The sequence below is a fragment of the Tyto alba genome, unplaced genomic scaffold (genome assembly GCF_018691265.1).
Source record: "Tyto alba isolate M040663 unplaced genomic scaffold, T.alba_DEE_v4.0 Super-Scaffold_2, whole genome shotgun sequence".
Lineage (NCBI taxonomy): Eukaryota > Metazoa > Chordata > Aves > Strigiformes > Tytonidae > Tyto > Tyto alba.
Window position 1 is genome coordinate 8717271 of NW_024881282.1, and position 22517 is coordinate 8739787.

At 41.8% G+C, this 22517-nt stretch overlaps 1 protein-coding gene across 3 annotated transcripts in view; it reads right to left on the minus strand.

Annotated features, from left to right (window-relative positions):
* ME3 (malic enzyme 3) overlaps nt 1–22517 on the minus strand; it is a 128713-nt gene that overhangs the window by 73289 nt on the left and 32907 nt on the right. Inside the window, exon 2 of one of the 3 annotated variants that reach the window (XM_032991100.2) lies at nt 2713–2820. The exons of the other annotated variants lie outside the window; for them this stretch is intronic. Coding sequence (XP_032846991.2) covers nt 2713–2820 — 108 coding nt within the window. The remainder of the gene's footprint in view (nt 1–2712; nt 2821–22517) is intronic. 3 annotated transcript variants of the gene reach the window in all.

Here is a 22517-nt window from a genome sequence, read left to right on the forward strand (position 1 = left end):
TAGATTGGACATAAGGAAGACATTTTTTAAGATGTGGGAGGTGAGGCACTGGAACAGGTTTCCCAGAGAAGCTGTGGATACATCATCACTAGAAGGGTTCAAGGCCAGGTTGGACAGGGCTTTGAGCAACTTGGTCTAGTGGAAGGTGTCCCTGCCCATGGCAGGGGGTTGGAACTAGATGATCTTTAAGGTCCCTTCCAATGCAAACCATTCCATGAGTCTGTATTCTGGAGAAAACAAAGTTGTACTTCAGTGTCAATTTGATTTTGTCAGTTCTCAATGGCTATATGATATTTTGTTAGACACAACTGTCTTCCTCCCGGGGCTGAAACTCAGATATGAGAAGCTATCACAATACTAATAAAATCCGAGTGAGGGAGCACTCACTCCTGAAGTTGTTGGGTTACCATTATATTTGGTATTGAGGAAAACCTGAAAAGTCACACTCTGCTTTATTATCCTTTACAATAAAAGCATGGTTGTCAGAGTACATGTCCGTATGGCACGTCTGTTGTGTGTTTAAAAAAAGCTTTGTCTTCTCTTCTATCAGTACGCAGAAGTGCTGACTTTGTCAGGTCAGTCGTTAACCAACATCATTTACTTTCTGGCTGTGTCTCTGCCTCACCACCACACGACAGCATCCTTTCCCAACCCAGGAAAAGAGGTCTGCAGTTCTGACTGACCGATCCATTATTGATGTTGATGAATTAAAGGATGCTCTCAGAGGGAAGTTGTGAAGCTGAATGGCACCCCAGGGAGTTATTTAACAGTTATTTAAGGATGTGCATACAACTGCATCAAGAGCCTCTTCAATAAAAACCATGGTCTGGTCAAAGGTCCAGCATCCCTAAAGACTGGATCCCAGTCATGATACCTGTGTAAGCAAACTGACAGGGTTGTTTTGTTGCTTGAAAGAACTTAACAGCAATTTAAGAACAACAACATAATGTTTTGCTTGTGCCTTTGTACTTTTGTAATTGTTTCAGTAGTATGTGCATGATACTATATCCTCGTGTCTGAAAACTTGCCTAAGAGCAATAGAGTAGCTGGCAAAGCCCGGGCAATCTCTACCTGGGGAAGGGGCACCCTCTACATGAAGGTGCTAGTCCAGTCCCTCTGGACCCAGAACTCAGTACAAGATGTCAGTGAGAGGCAGCAGGCTTTTCCTTCACTGAGCTGCACAGATTGGTTTGCAAGCTAATAACATTGGGGGCTGTTTAAGGAAAATGATTGCTGCTGGGAAGCCCTAATCTGGGCAGCAAGAGGAGTACCTGAGTGTAAGGTCTCTTGCAGTTGTTAATGCCACCCTGTCTTACACTCAGTAATTCAAGAGGATCATATCCTGCAGCTCTGAAAGGCTGTAATGACAACAGAATTATCACAATAATTGCGTGCCAAGTGAGTCCAGCAAGCTGGTTAAGAAACTAGCTTGACACACTCCCTAGACCTTTCTGTGAAAAACAATGTGACCAAAAAAAAGTAGAATGCGATGGGCAAGGGAAAAATTAGAAGTTAATGGGTTTTGAACTCTGCAGCTCTCTAAATACCATGCAATGGTCAGGAGGAAACCTGTGGGATACTGCAGCCCTCACAGAAGGGTCACTGCCCCCAGAGCTGACTCCGTTCCTTTAGGGCTCAAGGGGAGCTTCTGAGTCACTTGGGCACTGGCATTTCCAAGCTCAATTATATTTCCATTCCTAAAGCAGTTTCTACTACTTTATTACAACACAGATGTATCTTGTTTATTCAGTAGTGTATCTCTCTCTTCCGATTTTCTTTCACAGAAAATGCAAAGAAGTTAAGTGGCAGAGCTGATAATGCCAGATTATCTTGTGGAAGTTTCTATTTCCAGGATGTATCACTCAGAGCTTCCAAGAATGTCAGTGAACATTGTGTTTGGGCTGCAGTAGTCACACACTGTCATGGTATTTCCACTGATGACTTCCTGAAGCAAGGTTTTTGGTTTTTTTCTAGCTGGTATTACATGTGTGCATGTCAGAAACTAAGGAAACAAATACTGTAAGTGCCAAATCTGCAGGATGAACATTAATGCTACTTCACCATACAATAAAGAAAACTTGCCACTAAAATTTGGTTATTTTCACAGTTATTAGTAACTCATGTTACTTTCATGAAAATGTTCTGTGTACGAATAATATCGGTGATAAATACAGAGGATCCTCCAGTCAGTTCCCACGCATTTGTTGCTCCAGGCAACTTGGTGCACACCAATTTGGAGATCACAAAATAACTCCAGTTGGCAGAGTGGCTACCTGCTCCCTTTGGGACAGCAGCTGTTGAGAGTCCATCAGCCTTACGTTCAAGCATTTACACTGGCTTCCAGGCAGCAATGTTAAACCTTGAGTCTTGCTTTTTTAAAGAAATCAATGGACTGAGCCCTTGGTTACACAGATTGAATTCTGATACAGATCTTGATCTCTGAACCACCAGTGTCGGGTTTTCTGAGACAGAGCAGATACCACGTCCCAGGGAAAGTTGTGTGCAAGCTGTGTACACGCTGTCAAGGATATCTAGTTCTGTAAGAAGCTTTCAGAGAAAGTCAAGGAGATCCAGGCTGTGACCTTCTGGAAATGACAAAAAGCCTTTCCTTTCAGCAACTATCCCCCTCAAAATTCAAAACAACCTTCTATTCCTAAAGCCTTGTCAACTCAACCCTTCAAAAACACAAAGCACAATGTAGAAGAGCCTAACCACAAGTAGAGTCTGGAGTCCCCAAAGGAAGGAGGGCAGCATCACCACGGCAGAGTCCCAGGGTGACAGCCAGTGATACGAAGTCTGAAGATGAGCAACTAGGAGGACCTAAATACAGAAGCACTGAGTTAATCCTTCTGCTATAATAAATTTCAAAAATCAAAACTTTAAAGCTGATTTCAGAAGTCTGAAAGCCATCTCTTCTGCCCAAGGCTTGCAGTTTTTCTCTGAGCTTAACACAGGCCTTTGTTTAGTGGCAGGCTAGGGTGGAAATTATGAATCTGGCATTTAGGCCACGTAAAATCATACCCCGTATGTACTGAAAGGGAAAACAAAGTGGACTAAGCTTTCTTTGTTCCTTAGCTGGAGGGTTTGGCTTAGCACTCAGCCTAGCCCTTCTTTCCAGCTTAAAACAAATTGGATTCCAGTGGTAAAACCCTGGCTCCAGCGAATTACATAGCAAAACTCATGTTGAATCCAGAGATCAGATATGATAAGGTTTTGGGATTTGTTTGCTACACATAACCATAAATGTAAATAATGACAATTACTCCATTATTATTTTAAAATAAAGCCTCTTTTAAGTGAAAGTTGAAGTGATGGCAAGACATATCAAGGTTTAATCATATTAAACCTGCAAGGTCCTGCAAAGAGCAGGGAGTTGGACTTGATGATCTTTATGGGTCCCTTCCAACTTGAGGTATTCTATGATTCTATGATATTTTAGACTTAATGTTTTTAAAGTAAATATAACTTCTGTAACAAAATAAATGTTACAGTATTAAGCTACATTTCCTGGAAGGAAAACTTATACTTTTTAATTTACATAGAATCAACCGAGTCAAACACCAGTATCAGGTACCATACGTAACAAATGCCAGTGAACTATACTCTTCCAAACATAAATCCTTTCATTTCTGCTATTCTGAAATGTTTCACCAAATGTCTCTGGATTTGAGTTTAGCTAGCAGGTACAGTATTTATTCTCCTTTTGGGCTAACCATGAAGTTGGGAATCCAACTCAAATTTCTTAAAGGAGAACTTGTTTTCCTTCCCCATTCTTTTACTAAAACAGAATCAAGAATCAAATCTATTTAGTCAAAATGAAAATAAAATTTTCATTTACTTAATGAAAATAGAGCCATATTTTCCAGGTGTATTTAGGTATATGTAGATGAAGAAAGACATCTATTGGGATTATCAAAGAAATATTAACAGGATAAGTCTCTAATATGAATTGTGTTCAGATCACAGAGATTTAATATAACATTGCCTAAATACCTCCACAACTCTGATTGGAAAGGTAACAAGAAACTACAGATTCTCTAGTGGCTGTTAATATTTTATTTTATACATTTGCTTTTCTCAGTAAAATAGAATTATCCTAAGAGGGGCTGGGTACATAAAAAAAAAAAGTGCCATTAAAAACTGTTTTCAAAAAGAGCTCTAATTTCTAGCCAAATAGCCTTAAAAATAAAATCAGAGCAAAAGCATCTGGGAAAGAAAAAAAGAGCATGTACGAATGGATCAAGACAAGCTACCTGACTTCTTAAGTAAAAATCAAGTTTTGGGTCTGCCTTCTGATAACAAGAACTTGCTAACAGACAAACACATGCATAAGCATTGACAGCCAAGGAGAAAGAACATTTGGGAAAACAAAGAAAAAATACAAAATCAGATTTCCTGCTTGCTATAGGTGAGCCTATCTGCCCTCAGTGAGCCAGCACCTCCCTCCAGATCATTTATTGCAGCTGGATGCTGTTTCTGCATGGAGGTGTTGTAACTGGTGAATCGCTTCCACTTCAGGGTTTCACTTCAGAGGGCTACATGAGTTTTTTAGATGTACAGTCTGTTGGACAACCAAGTATCTCACCTTCTAATTTTGAAATCTCCTCTGAAATTTCCAAGGCTCTAAGCATCCCAGCATATTAAGAGGATGTGCATGTGCTTGACATTTATCGTTTTGTTAATGAGAGAGTCCAGAATTACTAATTAGGAGGTTGGTGTCCCTAGCAAATTGCTTAAGATAAAATGGCATTTTGGGAAAGCCTCTACCAACTGATTTCCTCTATTTAACCATGAACAAAAAAAAAAGAAACAAGAAAAAAGAAACAAAAAAATTAAAAGTAAATACATAACACATTTTCACACTGAGCCATATAAATTTATTTTTTTCTGTTGATTTTTTTTTGTTTGTTTAGAGGAAGTAGTGCTGCACAAGTATTAAACTGTACCACAGAGACAGACACATTCTGCTAGCGTGGTTTTGTCAGCAACCGTTTGATTACTTGGCACTTTCTTTAGAGCCTGGAGCAGAGCCAGGTGGTGCCTATTGATGGCACTGAAAGAGAGAAATGCGGTGGAGGTCAGTCACCAGAAGAGACCTTTCTGCTTCCGCTTTGCCAAGTTGCTTGACAAGGTGGCTGATGGAAACAACTTCTTTTCATCGGTTACAATGCGAGTCTTTCAGGCTCCTTCTCATCTCAGCCTCATTGTCGGCACCGCACACAGGCCAGTGCTGAGTTCTGCGATGAAGAATGTCATTTCACCATAGAAATGACATGGCGAGCATTTACTGACCTCCCAACTGCGTTTCCTTGTCCTGAAATAAATTTGAGTTCAGTTATTACGGCGCCTCTGATTTAATAATTGGCTTTTGGGAGACACTCAAGTGCTTCAAATGGAATCTTCTCTTAGGGTCAAATCCTGTCCCTTTTGTAGTCTATGGGAATTTTGCCATCAGACTTTAATGAGACAACAATTTGTCCATTAATCCATGAAAATTTGCTACTGTAGTTCACACTGCACTCCCATTTAGGACCCTGTTGTTCAATTCACTCAGAACGAGCTTGTTTTCACTTTCAAGAGAATTACAGAGACTAGAGAGTAATTCAAACAACAAATTCAGCAGTAGCAGACATTAGCTGCATTAACTATATGAGTGCTGGATGGACACTGCCAAACCCAGCTGCAGAATCTTCCCAAACCTGCTAACAATCACTAAGTCAATGAAAACACTGAAGAAGTGTCTTGCCCTCATTTCAACAAAAAAGACAACAAAAGCCCTATAAACAAGGAGTTTCTATGGTGCACAGCCTGAGACCATTAATGCCTTTCACTTCCAAGAGAAGGAACTGATTCTTTAGGCAAGGGAACACCAAGGATCAAATTCTGCTCTAGATGTACATCAGAGCTCACATTAATGGAAGCATACCTTTGAGAAGGCCTTCCAAATTGCCACTTGCACAGCACGGTTGACTTCTATGAGCTTTTATCTATCATAACATACTGCGTTTTTGTAGTCTCATTTGAGCTGTAAGTCACCGGAAATCTTCCAGCGAGATGCAAATGTTCTTTTCAAAATGTCCATACATAGTTTGCTGAAGTGCACTTGTGTTCCTAACCACCCTCCAAAGATGTGCTTAGAAGCAATTCGCCGATTCCTGGGGTTTACAGGTTAAACACCAGTGGTATAGAAAATACAGCAGGTTTTCAGAAGTGACCAAGGTCAGAGTAATTCCCACTAATTTTAAGTCTGTTAGCTGATTTATCTTACCTTGGCAATTGCTCATCGCTCTCATTCATAGCTAATTCTAAATTATACTCCTGGACTTCATTCCTATATTTTGCAGCACCTGGAGAAATACCTTTATAAATACAATGGCAGATTTCTCTGTGTGGTAGGGGGTTAAATACAATAATATTCAGGCTTCTGTGTCTCTGGTTAATAAAACATAAAATTTCTCTCCTGTTGCCTCTCCTCGACCCTGTTTAAGTGATCTGGCAAGCTCTGAAAATGCACAACAAGGGCTTTATTATGTACACGCACTAGGTACAGCAGGTTTCACTGGACTGTAACTGATTTGTTTCAGATGAAGGGATGCTGTTAACCACCACTGTGAATATAATTGCTTAGTTGATTTCCACATTCTTGTCATTGTTGGCCTGGCTACTGCAAGAACAAGCTGGTGAGGAATTCCCTAATGCTGGTTAAAAAAAGAAAAAAAAAAGGAAGTCTTCAGGTCAAACCAGGAGTTCATCCAGACATGCCTGCACCAGAGGCAATACGAATACCCCCTTTCACCATTTCACTTCTTGTCCTTTGCTCCTTCTTCAGACCAGAATCAACTCCAGGAGAAGAAACCCTCCAGGTAAAGAGGGAAAGGGACCTTTGCAGATGGTCAAAATACCAAGGTGCCACCTCTGAGCAAGCTCCGTGATGCACAGTAGCTGATTCCTTTTGTCACACGTGGCAGGGGGCTCAGAAGGCTTTAGCAGACTTTCACTACAGGCTGTCACTCGCTGCCCATCCCTGCACAAAGCACGGCTCTGCTCCTGATGCATTGCCTCTGTAGCACAGCTTGTGCTATTAAGCTTGCAGGAAAGCCCCCAGATCCTAACTGGGATCAGAGCTGGGTTCTTCCACCACACCAAAGAAAAGCCACAGTTAATTCATCACACGGGGACTTGCCAGGCCCGGATTCGGTTCCCTCCCCTCCCACAGGCTCAGAGCAGAGGGTTCCCACCTTGGAGTCTGGTGGCACTTGCAGCCTCCAACAAAGAATGATGCCTGTCCGTGCCAGACACTATATATACACAGGGTACATATATTCTGGTCTAAAGCCTGTTGAGCAGTGTATCCCCAAGACTGGAAAAGTCTGGTAGTGTGTGGGGACTGGGGTATCCAGGTGACCTTAATGCCTCTCCACTGCCATTTCACACTATGTTTCTAATCCAGATTCTTTGGGGTCTTTTACTTGAGTGAGGAGAAAGGGTTTTTTCATTGTGTTCGGCACCGCAGGTCTGAATCTTCTCCTTATGATCATTTTATCTCTCTCTTGGAAAACTCCCCTGCACATCCTTCCTCCTCTGCCTTCATTCTTTTCCAAAAACCAGAAATTAAGGTCTCATGTTTTTAGAAAGGCTTTTGGACATGTTTTTTTTTTCTTCATTGGACATGTAACGTCAAGTGTACATGTAACTCTTTAGAGAATGGGAATCCTAGGCTTTCTTTCTTACTTTTAACTTACCTCCTTTGACATTATTACCTAAATCTAGATGTACTGTATTATACATTTCTTAGAAAAACTCATTTGAAAATAAGGAAGAAACGCTATAATTTTTAGCATTTTAAACATTTTACTTGTTTTAAGTAATTAATCAACATAAATTCTCCTTATGAAAAAAAGCAGTGGTGAGACATAAGCCTTTATAGTAACAGCCTGGCAACATTTACTATAGACAACCACACTTAGCATCACTTAACAGGGGCACAGACAAATAAGCTCAATGCACTCCAGGTACTAGGGGAGGACTGTGAGTTGCAGACTGAAAGAATGGGAGCATGTTTCTTTTCAATAAATGCTGAGGTTTTGTTCTGGACCATGAACAAACCCTCACAAATATTCATATTAGAATAGCTCTTGTCATGCATCACAGCCTTAGGGTCCAAAGCACACTGTAAAAAAGAAAAAGGAGATCAAAACAAAGCAATGAAGAAAAGATAGGCTCTATCCAAAAGAGACAACTGGTAAAGACAGGCAGGAGACAACAGAGGAGCAATACTGATTAGCACAACGAGCTTCATCCTCAGAACAAGTCTCGCAGTACTCTCAGCATGCCTGCAGCCAACTTGGTAAGTCAGCTCAAAAATATTTGTTACTTTAAAGCAATTCTTCTGTGCAAGTCATTTTGCTCAAGGATGACATTTGTCTCAGAGGTAAAACACAGAGGGTCTTTGGTTGAATTCTTATTGTGAGTGACAAAGAGAAAAAAACCTCACCATAGGACACTGATTTATTGCCTATGGCTCCATTGAAATGTCTGCATAGAAAATCAGGCTACTCCAACAAGCTGCATGACACCCAGCTGAGCACGCCGTGCAAATCAGGAGCTCACAGTGCCAGCTCTGGCAATAACCAGGCCTGTTGGGGAAAGATGCGGCTAAGCAGGAAAACCATGCTATAGCATAACAGACAGCCAAGGAATGTTTCCTCAGAGGAACTATATATCTATTGAACAGACACTATGGATCTATACAGTAGAGCAGAAAAGACAGCACGCTGTTCTTTGTAGGAGCAAGAAACACCAAGCAAGAGACTCTCCGAATTTCTGCCTTGCTTCACATAATTGGGATGTATTACCAGCCACAGGAGGTATGTAATCAGCATAAATTACTTGATCATTACCTACCTAGTATGCAACAGTTGCCCTCAGAATTAATTGGGTGAACCAGAAAGGGCAGAATAAAAGCACACAATGACACCATATGAGATTTTTCCTGCTAATGCCACTCTAGCAGCCATAAAGCAGCCCTAACTGTTTCTCCCCAAATTTTAACCAAAATTTTCCTAGGAACATTCAAAAAGAAAAAGGCTAGAAAAGTATAACACTGTGATGCCCATGATGTTCCACATTAAGAACTCCAAAAATAGAATTACACAATTGGCATAAACTGGGGAAGACCCTCAGGGGAAGCTGTGGGGTTAGAAACAGCTTGTGTTTCTTTGGTGGAGAAATGATCATGTGCCTAGGATGTAATTTCACGGCATTTACTTAGAACAGGCATATTTCCACAAAACATTGCTATCTATGTGTTTGCTGAACAGACTTAGCTAGTTATAGCACTGCATATGTTATAGATCATCTATCTACTTATACTAGCAAAAAACAAAGACAAATACTAAACAGCAGCAATCTAAACAAATGTTAAAAGATGGTTAATGTTCCAAGTAGAGTATACTGGAATGCTCAGAAATCTGATATTTGAATCCCTGAAGACATCGGTTTTATCACTCATTCATTTATAAAGTAAAAAAAAAAAAAAAAAAAAAAAGAAAAATGTGGATTGTTATATGGTGACTCTTATGAGATCTCAAAGAAACCCAAACTCCTCCTGTACTACAAAATTTGTGTAAAGTTTTACAAATATATATATATGGAAAGACACTTTCCCTAAGAGAGAGAGAGAAAGAGTCCTTCTCCATGTTCGCTTGCCTGGTGGCTTGGGATCAGCCTGGATTAATGCCACTCACTCCTCACACCAGGAATGACTCAACAGTGTCAATGCTGGTGGTCTTCTGTCTCACCAGAGAGCTCCTAGCCGGGCACAGGTATCTAAGCAAAGATAAGGTTTGGGTAAAGCAACACCATTTTTCACATCTGAAAAATTGCCAAACAGAGGCAGTACTGCTATATCTCATCTGCAGGCAGATTTCTCAGTTCAGGTGATAGTACCCTATAGATGCTTATTTCTTTCCACAGGTTATAAGGGAAGACCAGGGAATGACCCCTGGTGTAGATGTCTACATCCTGTGTGTGCCAAAAGCAGATCAAGGGCAACGCGGGTCAGGAGGCTGTAAGGAGAAGTTCTGGGATGTCATTACACCAAAGGGTATAAATGGCTCCTAGTAATACTTCATCCCCAGGGATGTTGTACTTCAGTCCCATTACGTTCTTCCACAAATTTTGTGAATACATCATTGATCCTATGAATCTGACAGGTAGTAAATAATAATAGCTCACTTTCCATATACATTTTACTGTGAACACAAAGACATTCAGCTTTCCAACACCATTTCCATGCAAAGTTCACAAGTTGAATTTTGTGGTCTGTGGCTGAAATGTGCAAAATGAGTTTTCAGTTTTACTGCACCAAAGGGAAGTTTTTCCAGACTGTAGAAGAACTTCAGCCAAACATGGATGCTTAGTTTCAGCCTTGCAGGAAGGGCTGAGAAGCACACACAAAGCACACTCCTGCCAGCACAGCCCTTCAGGGAGGTCACAGGCTAAAGTTTTACAGCACTTTCCCTAAAATGAGAAAGGAATTAATTCATTGTTTCCATACTGGACAAAAGGTTAAAGACTCTCAAAGGCCAGGGCTCAGAGGTAAGCAGATGGAGCCTACCAAATATTGTGCAAACTGTCTTCTCTTTTTAAAATAGCATGGCACTGTAGGAAGGTGTCTCAACTAGTCAGAGCCAGAGTGGTTGTCGTGTAGTTGGTACTAACAGAGCAAAAACTTGCCCCAAATAGATTAGAAAGCATAGGAAGGTCCAGCTGGTACAGGCAGGCAGCAGAGTACAAATATGTACCTGCAAGATAAGCAATGATTTTGATGTATCAGTAGCTTAACTTGGTAAGGTAGTTGTTTTTTGAAAAGTTGGTAAGTGTAGCAGCTTTGGTAGTACTCAAAGGAAGTTCTTTCTAATGTGAAGAGAATGAGAGAAAGCAGAAAATACAACAAGAGAAGGATGAAGGCTCATGTTGCAGGCTGCTTTGAATTGGGAGTCAATATCTTGACAATACATAAAAGAAGCCATGCAACAAGAATCACCTGTGAACTGCTCTTACTGCAAAGACTAGTTTGATTCACTACAGAAAAGTGAAGAAAGAATAGCAGCACACAGAAAAGCTAGGAACAAAGCAAAAATTCTTCAGGTCAGTTCAGATACAGAATTCTAAAAGCCTGGATTAAATTATAGCTGTGTGACATTTCAGCACAAGAAAGACCATACATCAGAGATGTTGTGCAAAAAGCAGTTGGTAACATGCAGACATACTGAATATCACCTTTACAGACACAGGGTATAGGTTAAGCATCAGGATGGAGGTTGCTGCTGCTTACAGTGATCCGAAAACAAGGTAGAGAATGAAATATCAAGTTCTCCGTCTTAGGTACACAGAGGAGAGCTCATAGCTAGATACCCCTTAAGAAAGTTCAGATAAGAATGTATCTGAATTAGGCTAAACTTGCAGCTCAGAGAGAAAGTACTCTGGTTTGGAAAGGGATTTGCATGTGCAGAAACATAACCGTAAGATATATATGTAGTGATAGTAGTTGCATTTGTAGTTATGGTTAAGGTCTTTCAAAGATCAAGGAAAGAGAAGGGGACAAATGGCAGAAGATCTTCCCCAAAGAAGTCTATCAGTGAAAGGAAAAGAAAAATGTGGCGAGAGAAGTATGAGTAGAGGCAAATAGCCACAGATGGCAAAGGATGTCAGGACTTCAAGAAGAGAGATGTCATGGGCTTTGTTGAAGGTGACGGACAGTAGGATAGAAGGAAGGGTGTAAAATAGTGTCTCTGAGTTTTTGCTAAGACAAGGTCACTAGAAATGCTTCTCCCAGCAGGAATATGCAGCATTATCACACAGTTATTTATAGCACAGAGAAATGATGCATTTGAACTTCTATTAAAGAAGGAGAAACTCCCTTATCATCAGGATATGGTCCACTAACTTCCAGTTCCTGGTGTCACAGCTGTTCCCTCTGCAAAAAAAAAAAAAAAAAATTGTAATGCAAAGGACTTACGACTTTAAGGCACAGCTCAGTTGCAAATATGAGAAAGGGAGAAATGCAGATGAAGAACACAGGAAAACCTTAGAAAAGGTGAAGTAGAGCCAATGGAATGACAGTAATCTGGGAGCACAGAACTCCTGTCTCACGGAAACATGTTGAACATTTTTGTGTGAAAAGCTTATATCAGCCTTTAAACAGCCATAAGGTATGAAGTCTTGTACTTCTTAAAAACAAATTTCTAGCCTTCAGAAACCCTGCTGAGGAATCGGCCTTGTCCAAAAGCTCCAGGTCTCTGCATCAGCCTCGACATGGTGCCTACAAACAAGGCGGCTCCAGTACCAGCAACAGTACTGGGCTGTTGACAGCACAAGGATGCGGAGCAAGGTCTAAAGCTGAACCAGCAACCTCCTGCATCTAACATCAGGGCAGAAGGCAGATGTCAAGAGAAGAGATTCCTTGCAGTTCAGGGTCCCTCTCTTTTTGATTCTGTTGATTCCTTCTGAGTCCTGAACAGCTCATCAGTGCGATTCTTAGATCCACAGCCAAAACTATTTGAACACTCGTAACGTGCAAGTTATTGAACGCTTCCCCCAATAGCATGCATCTTTGTTTATAGTCCCCTTGATTAATGTAGGCCCTTCTCAATCCAGAACCTATAGCACTGCATATTTTAAAAGGGTATTCATCCTGTATTAAAAAAACTTGCCTTAACTATATCCAGATGTTCACTGAACTCTGCAAAAAGCTTTTTCTACCAGTGCCACTTTGTTTATTCTTACATCTGTTGCGTAGCTCAGGAATTAGTAGAATGTAAAACGTTTTATGAATTCCCTCCACTCTCATTCAGTGTTAATATATTCAACATGTTTTTCCAAAAGCACATGCAGGCACACACATGCACGCTTTTTCCCATTTCTTTTAATTTATTTGCATAACTTAACTCCCAAAGCTAACCTGGAAAATTCACAGAAATTGGAGACAAACCCCATCCACCTATATAAAAGCTCAGCCTATTTCTAGTTCTGGAGAGGATCATTTCCAAAAGGTGAAATCTGACCTTACTGAAGTTAGTGGCAAAACTTTGAGGGGCTTCATTAAAAGCAAGTTTGGCTCAAAGCTATCCCCAGGACTCTTCCATCATCCCTTTTATTTATGGTTAAGGCACACTATCCACTTTATACGAACATGTTTGAATTAGTATTCAGGAGTTTAAAGCTCCTTGGACTGTGCTTAAGCCTATACACACCATAAAGGCATCATGTTGGAATTATTAGCATCTTGTGTTTTTTTTTTCTTTCTAGACATTTCTTTTTTGTCTAACATTGAACTTTCCAAATTGCCTTTACCCCTTCAATCCCAGGAAGTAAGCACAGGTGTCAAATCTGCCAAATAAATCCCAAATCATCTCAGTCTTTTTATTTTTTGGAAATGAGTGAGGGAAAAATGACAAACTGTAATTACCATCTTATTCCCTACTGTGCAAAGCTCAAATTGCTTCATATTCTGCATAAATAGTAATTTTGTTTGTTAAAGTAAACCCTGACCTGATTCCAAATTTCCCCTTGGTTAAAAAGGTGGTTGTTGCATGGAAGGAGGGAGAAAGCAAGTGCCCAGAGCTGTTTATGCGGTACAGACTTAACAAGAAGGGTTATGAAAATCAATGAACAGGAATTTGCTGTTCTGAATGCTGCATTTCCATCATTATGATCTCAGAGTGTGCTTGCAATGCTAGCATAAATCCACAGATAGCAGCAGCCTCTGCAAATCTTGTACTTTTCAACGGAATTTGCTACTTTAATGAAAGTGAATTCCCTTTGCACACTGTTACCCCATCTGAATGCTTCAACGGGATAATCCAGATCCTCTCTCCTTGCCACTGGTCAGCTAGCGTAGCCCATACAATGTCACTGCCTGTTGACACAGGGTAGGAAATACATCTGGAGGGATTTATGCAGAATTTTGCAGCCATGAGCCAAGTTTTTTTTCCCAATGCTGCTTGCCCCTATTAGTTCTCCTAGGGTAGAGAGAGGGAAAAGCATGATTATTGATCTGTCTGAAGAGATTACCTTCCACAAGTGGCCCTGAGAGAGAATTAATTTCCTTCCCACTCAGTCAAACCTCCATGGAAATATCCCACAGCCAATATACCCTTTGGGTCTAAGGGCTGCTCAGCTGCAAAGTTACTGTCCTTCGGTCCCAGAATCAGACAAAAAAGGGGGTTGGAAGGGGCATGAGGAGGTCATCTAGTTCATTATTCCACCATAAGGCAAGATGAGCTACACCTACATCTCTCCAGACAGGCCTTTGCTTTAGTCCTAACAATCTCCCACATTGTTCATTCAGTTCACTCCTGAAAGACCTTCCTGTCATCCAACCCTCACAGCAAGGAAGTTCGCTACTTCCCATTGGATCTCCCACAGCTACAAAAGACAATTTATCCCTCTGTGTTTCTGACCTACCTTATATATTTGAAAACCACTGTCTTGTCATTCTCACTCCTTTATTGAATGACCATCCCCTGGCCAAGAGGGCTGCGTCTTTTTGGAAACACAGATGGCACAGCATCCAGATCAATAACACAGACCAAAGAGAGCAGAAAGTTTACTAAACACAACTTGCAAATGACACTCCAGTCCATACATCCTAGTACAAAGACTGCTTTTTTTCCACAGTGGTATGATATTGTTGTTTTATGTTTGGTTTGAGATCCATCACAACCCTCCCAGATCCTTTCCTGCCCAATCTGGCTGGCTTTCTCCCCTCATCCTGTGTTTGCACCGTTTATCACTGCAACTCAACCTCACATGTATACTTTTTCACATAATTTCTGGAGTCTGTGCAAATCATTTTGAATTCTAGTTCTGCCCTTGCATGTGCTCACAGGCCTGTCACAGCTCATTGTCATCAGTAAATGTAGTGAACAAATACAACAATTGCATTGCATTGCTTAAATTTCCTTAAAAATCACTGCTAACTCAGAGCCTACAATATTGGGAAAGCAGTAAAAAGGACATAAAAAAGAGAGGCCTCTTTTATATCACTTCTGGCATTTGAATTTCTAACACCCAGATTAGAAGAGTGATTTCTCAATTTCTGTCTTCTGCCATGGCAAAGTACGTGGGGGCGAGATGGGAAGTTCTTCTGGTTTCAGTAAACTCAAGAAGGGGGAACCATTGCACTCAGTGCCAACAGTATTCATACAACCTCAAGCAGCAGCAACCATCAGTGTTTGACAAATGCAGATTGCTTAAACCTCCCAAGTCCGTGAGGACTTAGAGGGAGAAGCAAGTGAATGGGGCAGTAACATACAAATGGAGTAATTTTACTGTATTATTTCTATGTACTCTGTCCAAAACACACAAAGCACAAGCTGTTGAGGTGAACAAAAAGTAAGTATTGCAGCTGCCACTGCCAGATATGTTGGCTACACCTCACATTTCAGGAGAAAACATCCTAGACTGGATGTTTCAAAGAGCAGCAGGTTCCCATCAGAATGAGTTACTCAAGGGCTACTGCCAGAGGACCTCTGCACTGCACTTCTCAGGGAAACGATGTAGGACAGGAATAGGCAAAACAGAAAAATCAATTTGTTTTATTTGTGCCCTGCAGTTTTTATAAAAGTATAAAAATTAGGTGGAAAACTATCTCTGACAGCATGAAGCAAAGCAAAAATGGTTTAAGGAAATGCAGTCTATGTACATCTTTGTCTTGTACATCTTCTTTGACTTCTTGACGCTTCTTCTCTCCCTCCTATTCCTTCAAGCTCAGGCATAGCTGTTACTACACTGTAGTAATGAGGACTCTTGAATTATCATTTCTTCACACTACCATGGTCTACATCACAGCCTTGTCTACAGCATCCAGGCAGCTCACTGCTGCCAGGCATTACCATCCATCTCTAGACATACCTCTCAGCTGTGCCTGCAATCAGCCAGGACAGCTCAAGGCTGCAGGCAGAAGTGGCTGCCAGCTCACATTTGGAGCCAGCTGATGGCTGCTTCAGTCAGCTAAAGGACTTGTTTCCTATTGCAAAGTCCTAGCAATGCCACACTTCATTCAAGACTTTTACAGTTCCCCTGCAAATCCCCTGCACCGAAATGGAAAGGGAAAGAGATGCACAGGGCTTGAGTACCAGCTCCTCTCCCCACTAAGAAAAACCTTTTATATCAACTTTATCTACCTGGTTCACAGGCCTTTTACGACCCTGCATTAGCCAACATACAAACCAAATGTTGAGCACAGTATTATCGCATTCATGACTTGCGCCGGGGAAGTGAGAACAAAAATTTCCCCATTCCCTAACCTACAGCCAGGGAGGACAAACACCATAATTTATGTTTCATAAGGTCTCCTCTTCTAGACTTTGACAATAACCTAGCAGTAGACAACAAAAAACAGCAATAACCAACAATAACCAAGGTGTCTCCTGCCTCCCTACGAGACCTGAATAAGTAACAACATTAAGCTATGTTTTCCCATTTCTCCTAGCCTCTCCAAAGGCCAAATCGAAAAGGGAATAAGAAGCAGACAACTCAGAAAAGCAATCTGCATTACATCTGTCCATGCCACAGGCTACTTTTAAAAAGCTTCAGTCAGCAATCTGTGGAGGTTGGATCCTGTTAGCTTGAAAGGCCTTTACCCCCAGGGAAGGGTGCAGCAGCAGCAGAGCGCCTCGGCGAGCTCCCCCCCACCCCCGGCACCCTCAAGGGCAGCAGCGTGCTGCGGAAGCAAAGCTGGGTGTCCGTGTTTCTGAAGAGCTGGGAATTGCGGTGTGGGAGCAGATGGGTGTCTCCTACCAGAGCTGGAGAGAGGGCAGGAGGTGCGGGCAGGACGCAGAGCAGCCGACAGCCAGGTAGGTGCAGAGGTACAGCCGGAACAGAAATGGTGTCAGACCAATGACTCGAGCAGTCTGCCCTCCTGGCTCGGACAATGGCCAGCACCAGTTGTTCAAAAAAGTGCAAAACCATTTGCAGGGGTGGAAAATGGGCATTTGCTATGCATCCAGCAGGTTTCCTTTGGAAGGTCCAGGGCTTAGGCCTGGACAATCTATCTGCACCTACTTAGGTACCAGCTGAGGCGTTTATTCACTCAACTTAGGAGCCTGTGGAAGTAGAAAATAATGACCTGTATTTTCACTGTGATTCAGCAGTGCTCCGAACCTTCAGGTTCATTCAGTAAATAGCAGGAAAATCCAAGGAACTACCCCAGGTCTCTTAAACCCCAACCTTTCTGTAACCGAATCTCACTTGAGAAAACAGGTGATGTTCCTCACTTCACTGCTGCTTTCCACCTCTCCTGCTATCTCAGGGTGGCTACTGCTGCCTCTTCCACATCTGGCTTGAGCACAACACAGACCCATCAGCCCTGGTCTTACTGCCCCAGCTCCATCCCTCCAACAAGTGAGCAAAGCTCTGTGCTGGGCTATGGCTCAAGCAGAGAGTATTGTACTTCTTCTCAGACTCAAGGTTTGCAACCCAGTACCTTTCCAATCTCATCTCAGGTAACTGTAAATACTGGCTTTAATAACTGTATTAAATGTTAGTTTGAACAATGTCCAAGGTTTCATGGGTTTTATAAGTAATTTTTTTTTTGTAGCTACACTTCTGAAACTGGGGCATGCTGGAAAAAATAAAAGAGAAAGGACAGCAACAAAAATGTTTAAAAATTTCACATTATGGTAAGGCACAAAATTATTTTTATTTCACCAAAGCAAGAGCTATGGGCTAAAACATTTGAATACTTCAGATCGCTGTACACAGTAGAGTAGGAAGAAATTTGCAAACAACTCAGGTACCTTACTGAACAAAGCACAGAAATGGGTCAGGGCAGGTCAAATAGCTAAAGCCAGCTTTTCAGGCCAAACTGATCTGAATTCAAACCAATGATGTCCAATTGTGTAATTTACAGCTTAGTAGCATCTCCCTCTGGAATGTCAAAATAGCAACTCAATGCATAGTCCAGTGCTTTCACATTTCCCTAATGGAGCTATTCACGTGCTGAACAAAGCCTGAAAGGAGACAGGCTAAGGGGGGGAAAAAAGTATGAATCTCACTAAATATTCAGTATTTAAAATGCAGGTCAGAGAATACAATTGAGTTTAATTAGAAAACTAAAATGGGATCCTGCATGTTAATGCACTTGCTCACTGCTTGGGTTCATTTCAAAGTGTTCCCATTTGATTGTCCTTGGAGACATTTGTGTTTGTATCTAACAAAGGAGATAAAAAATGACAGGAAATGTTTGTTCTGGGTGTATCTGTGTAAATCTGCTTGCAGCAAAGATGTTATTGCAGCCTTCCACTACAGCACTGAGTTCATGAGACAGGAATGGCTGGACACTCAGTGCTACATGAACCTTCTCCCCTGGAAAAACCCTTACTAAACCACACCTGTAGTTAGATGTAGTTTCCAGTGCACTGGCTTTTGACTTTTACAACTTCAGAAAATTGTAGCAAGAATTACAGCAGTGACATAGACCTGCATCACAACCTCCCTGGAAATGATCCGGTTTTCAGTGCCTGGTGGCCAATTCCCAGCTATAGTGCACAGGGATGCTGTTGAAATGCACAGATGCAATGACAGTGGATTTAAAAAATAAAACTTTACATGCTTTTTTATGGTTATAAATAATATTGCTTCTTGAAATCACTCAGTGTAATACCGAAGGTAGAAAACCCCAAGTGTGTGAAGGATAGTCCCCACTGAAGCTCAATCAGCTACTCCTGTGGATGATACTCAAATATGATTACAGTGAAACAAGTTGGATAGAATTCCTATAAATACATTTTTCAAACCCTCTAGAGCACTTCACTACCTGTTTTTCAAAAGTTAGCACATAATATAAACCAGCGATTTTTATAGCTGGGTTTAATAAATTTCATGTAATCAAAAAATAAGGATGCGTTTTGCTGATGTTTCCTTCAGTTTATGGCTTTGTGGAAAAAAAAAAAAAAACATAGGGAACAAAACACAGCTGATTTAAACACTACATATTTAAGAAACAGTTTAGGCTTCTTCAGGGCAGGACTAACCTTAAGGGAAGATACTAGAGGATTATTTCCAGTATCCATATGAAAGACTGCCCTCCTTCCATGACCACAAAGACATTATATAAAGTACATATATGGGTACAAGAAAAAAGAAAATGAAATACTGATTGGAGACACACAGTATCTGTCCAAGTTTGCAACAGATCTGAAAAAATAGCCCAACAGGAATGGTCAAAAAAGTCTGAGTATTTTCAGACTGCTCCTATTTTCCTGTTGCATGTGCAGTTCAAAAGTTTCGATGCTAAACCAGTGCCCTGGTTCTCAGATTTTCCACACAGAGATCTCCTTTCCTTCATGGACACTTCTCCTGGCTAGAAGATGATACCTCTTCTGTCTGCATGGCACAGGAAGGGATGGAGGGCTGGGGCACACAAGGAACTGAACTGGAATCAAAACAGATTATGAACAGAAGATTGATCTGTGTAGATCCTTGTTATTTCAGCTGAGTGAAATACAAATGAATTAGCAAGTGGCAGCAAACATACACACACATGAAAACCAAGCTTGTTAACACCAAATTTAGGATGTAAATCGTACTTCTGAAGAAACATTCAAGCCCATTTTAGAACATTATGCACGGATATAGACATAAACAATCAAATCACAGTAATTTAATGGGGTGAAGATCTGGAGGAACATCCTGTTCTGTTCTTTGTGACTATCTTAGCCTCAAGAGCAAAGGCAAGACTGGGGCATGGATGTGGGATGGCCCTGTTCTGGCTAAGAGCCACTTGTAAGATGGCCAGTGCATGGATCATGAAAGTCTCATTTTGTGTTGCTTCAGCCTGGAAAATTAAGCCTAGACTTAAGTGGTTGTTTACCGAAATAACTGAATCCCCAGTTCAATACACTTGATCAACAGTGGTGGGTGGCTTATCTCCCTAAGCATGACCCAGATCCATGGGGCAGTCCGTCCCAAGGAGTCCATCCACAGTCCATTGCTCACCAGTGTCCTCCCATGATTGGTACATTGTGGAACCAGCCACAGGGTTTCTGAGTTTTAATCTCTGAAGTCAACTTGTCCTAGACAAAGTCTGCTGCAGCTGAAGGCTGTCCCATGAGGTGGATTCCCTCCTCACATAGCCTGGGAGCACTCAAGACCAGTCTCAATATAACACCTCCAGCAGCTGGAGTTGGGACTTGATGAAGGCACAGTGCTTCTTCCCATCTTCCTCCATTTATTCTCTCCTATGGTCATCAACAAATCTCATGCCCATTCGAGGAGCCAGCTGGGACACTACAAGGGAAATCCCAAACAGATTGGCCTAGCTTCTTCCTAGGAGAGGGACTAACAGAGCTGGGGCATCCATCCAGGCACTTTCATCTGAAGAACACACACTGCTCTTTGGAGAAGCAGACCAAAACCTGGGAGAAATGTTAACCACCTCATTTGAGTCAAATCTTATCCAGAGGCACGAGCCCAAATAAAACCAAAATCTGCTTTTAAATCCCTCACCTCCTCGTTTGATTAAAGATTTTCTTTAGCTTGCAGATGCCTGTGTGCTGGTATCCTGTCTAGGTGAGAGACACTCTACTGCCTTCCCTCAGCGATGCACGGCTGCAGTTCAAGACAGATTTCACTCACTAACAGCGCAACAGGAATTTGAGGGCTGCATTTTTCTTTTCTAAACAGGACACAAAAAGCTATCAACCACTTCTGCTCCTTTGAACCTTGCAGACAAACTGACAAAAAAAAAAATCTCATTACTTGGGACATATTTTACCTCCTGCAAAGGGTGAAACAGGCCAAGTGCAGAGATAGTTAAAAAAGCAAACCCAGCCACCACCACCCCCACCACCCCCCCCCAATCCCTGCAGAATCATGCAAGCCTAAAGCATTACCAGGGATCTCCCACTGTGGGGAGCTACAGACCACAGTGCCCTCGAGTCACCTAAAGGGAAAAAATTAAGGGGATTTAATATAGCAGGTAGGAACTGGACGTCAGGGTTTACTCCTGGAGGATGTGTAACAAATGCTGTGGTGTACAGAGTCGAAGAGACAGGTATCCCCATGGCAGAACCAAGCTGGTCCCCTGAGCAAAGGTCTGGTAGGTCCTGTGCTGCATGTCCCCCTCGAAGCCGCAGGTAGCTGATGCCCTGGAGGAATGTGAGCTTTTCCCTGCTTCAGAAATGCTCATAGCTCTTTGTGTGCTGCTTCTGATAGAGGAATTCCCTTCACGACCCCCAGCAGGAGATCGGTTTAGGCATGAGCACAGACAGACAGCCTGCTATGCCAGCCAAAACAGGCTTTCTTAAATCCTTCACGTTGACATCAGGGTGTGAGCTGATGTCTAAGAAAAAAATCTGTTTTGAACTACTGCCTTAGTGAAAAAGCTCGTAGGTGTAAACAGATGACCCTGTTTCACCTAGGAGAAAGCAATGGGAAAAATTAAATAATTGTTAGATGAACACTTGAATGAAGTGAGGCAAAATAGCACAAGGATTTCAACGTGAGCTGAATGCATAACAGAGCGCTGAAATCAGACATGAGCTTTTGGGTCCCAACAAAAAGCCTTCACAGAAATGAGTGACAGTGCAACACACAAAGCCACGGAGGAGTGGCAGCAAGTCAGCCATAAGCAGAAGAGATGTTGCTCCTTAAGACAGCTCCAGGGCTGAATTGTATTTGAAGATTTAGCTCGAACACCCACTCACCTACACAACTCTAGGGTGCACCAAGACACTGACCTCTCAAAAGGTCAAATTCTTAATAAGCAGCAGAGTGAAGAAAGCACAAGAAACAGCCTGTTTCTGAAATTCCAGGCAGGACAAATCCAGCCCCATAGCGGTGGAGCAGTGTCCAATGGTGTCAAATTCAGTCCTGCTTGGAGTTGGACTTCTGCTGCTGAGCTGAATCTGATCCAAGCAGTACAAAGATGGTTGTTTTGGTTCTTCCCTCACACACACCCAAGCTGCTTCTATTTTTCCACCTTTTAGTCTATTCATAAAAAAAATAAGACCCGGTACAAAGGACATAGGCCAGACAAATGAAAGTTGCTTCATCTGGAATTGCTAATGAGAGAAGCCTCCCTTCCTGGCAGGGAAATTGAATCCAGTTCACTCACAGGGCTGTTTAAGTTTAAATTGGTTTGTTTAGATCCAGAGTAGAGGCCATGCAGTATACAAAATGCATTCACAGATACAGCAGTAAAGGCATTGTGATCCCCATATGATCCCCAGGTTGAATAAGCAAGTACTTTTCTGCAGCACGTTCTAGAAGTATAAAATCCTTCTTTCCTATATTTTCACTGTATCTGCTATTTTTTCACACACACAGCCAGTTGGTAATTTGTTAAAAACACAAGATTCAATCCGATGATCCAGCAGAAGCACTGGTAATATGCAACACACATAAAATGAGGCTAAATTTGTATCAGTTCCTCCTTTCCACTTGCCCTACGGCCTCTTGTGTCTATTGCCTACATTTGAATGTTTGCTCATTACTTCAGAGTGGGTGAG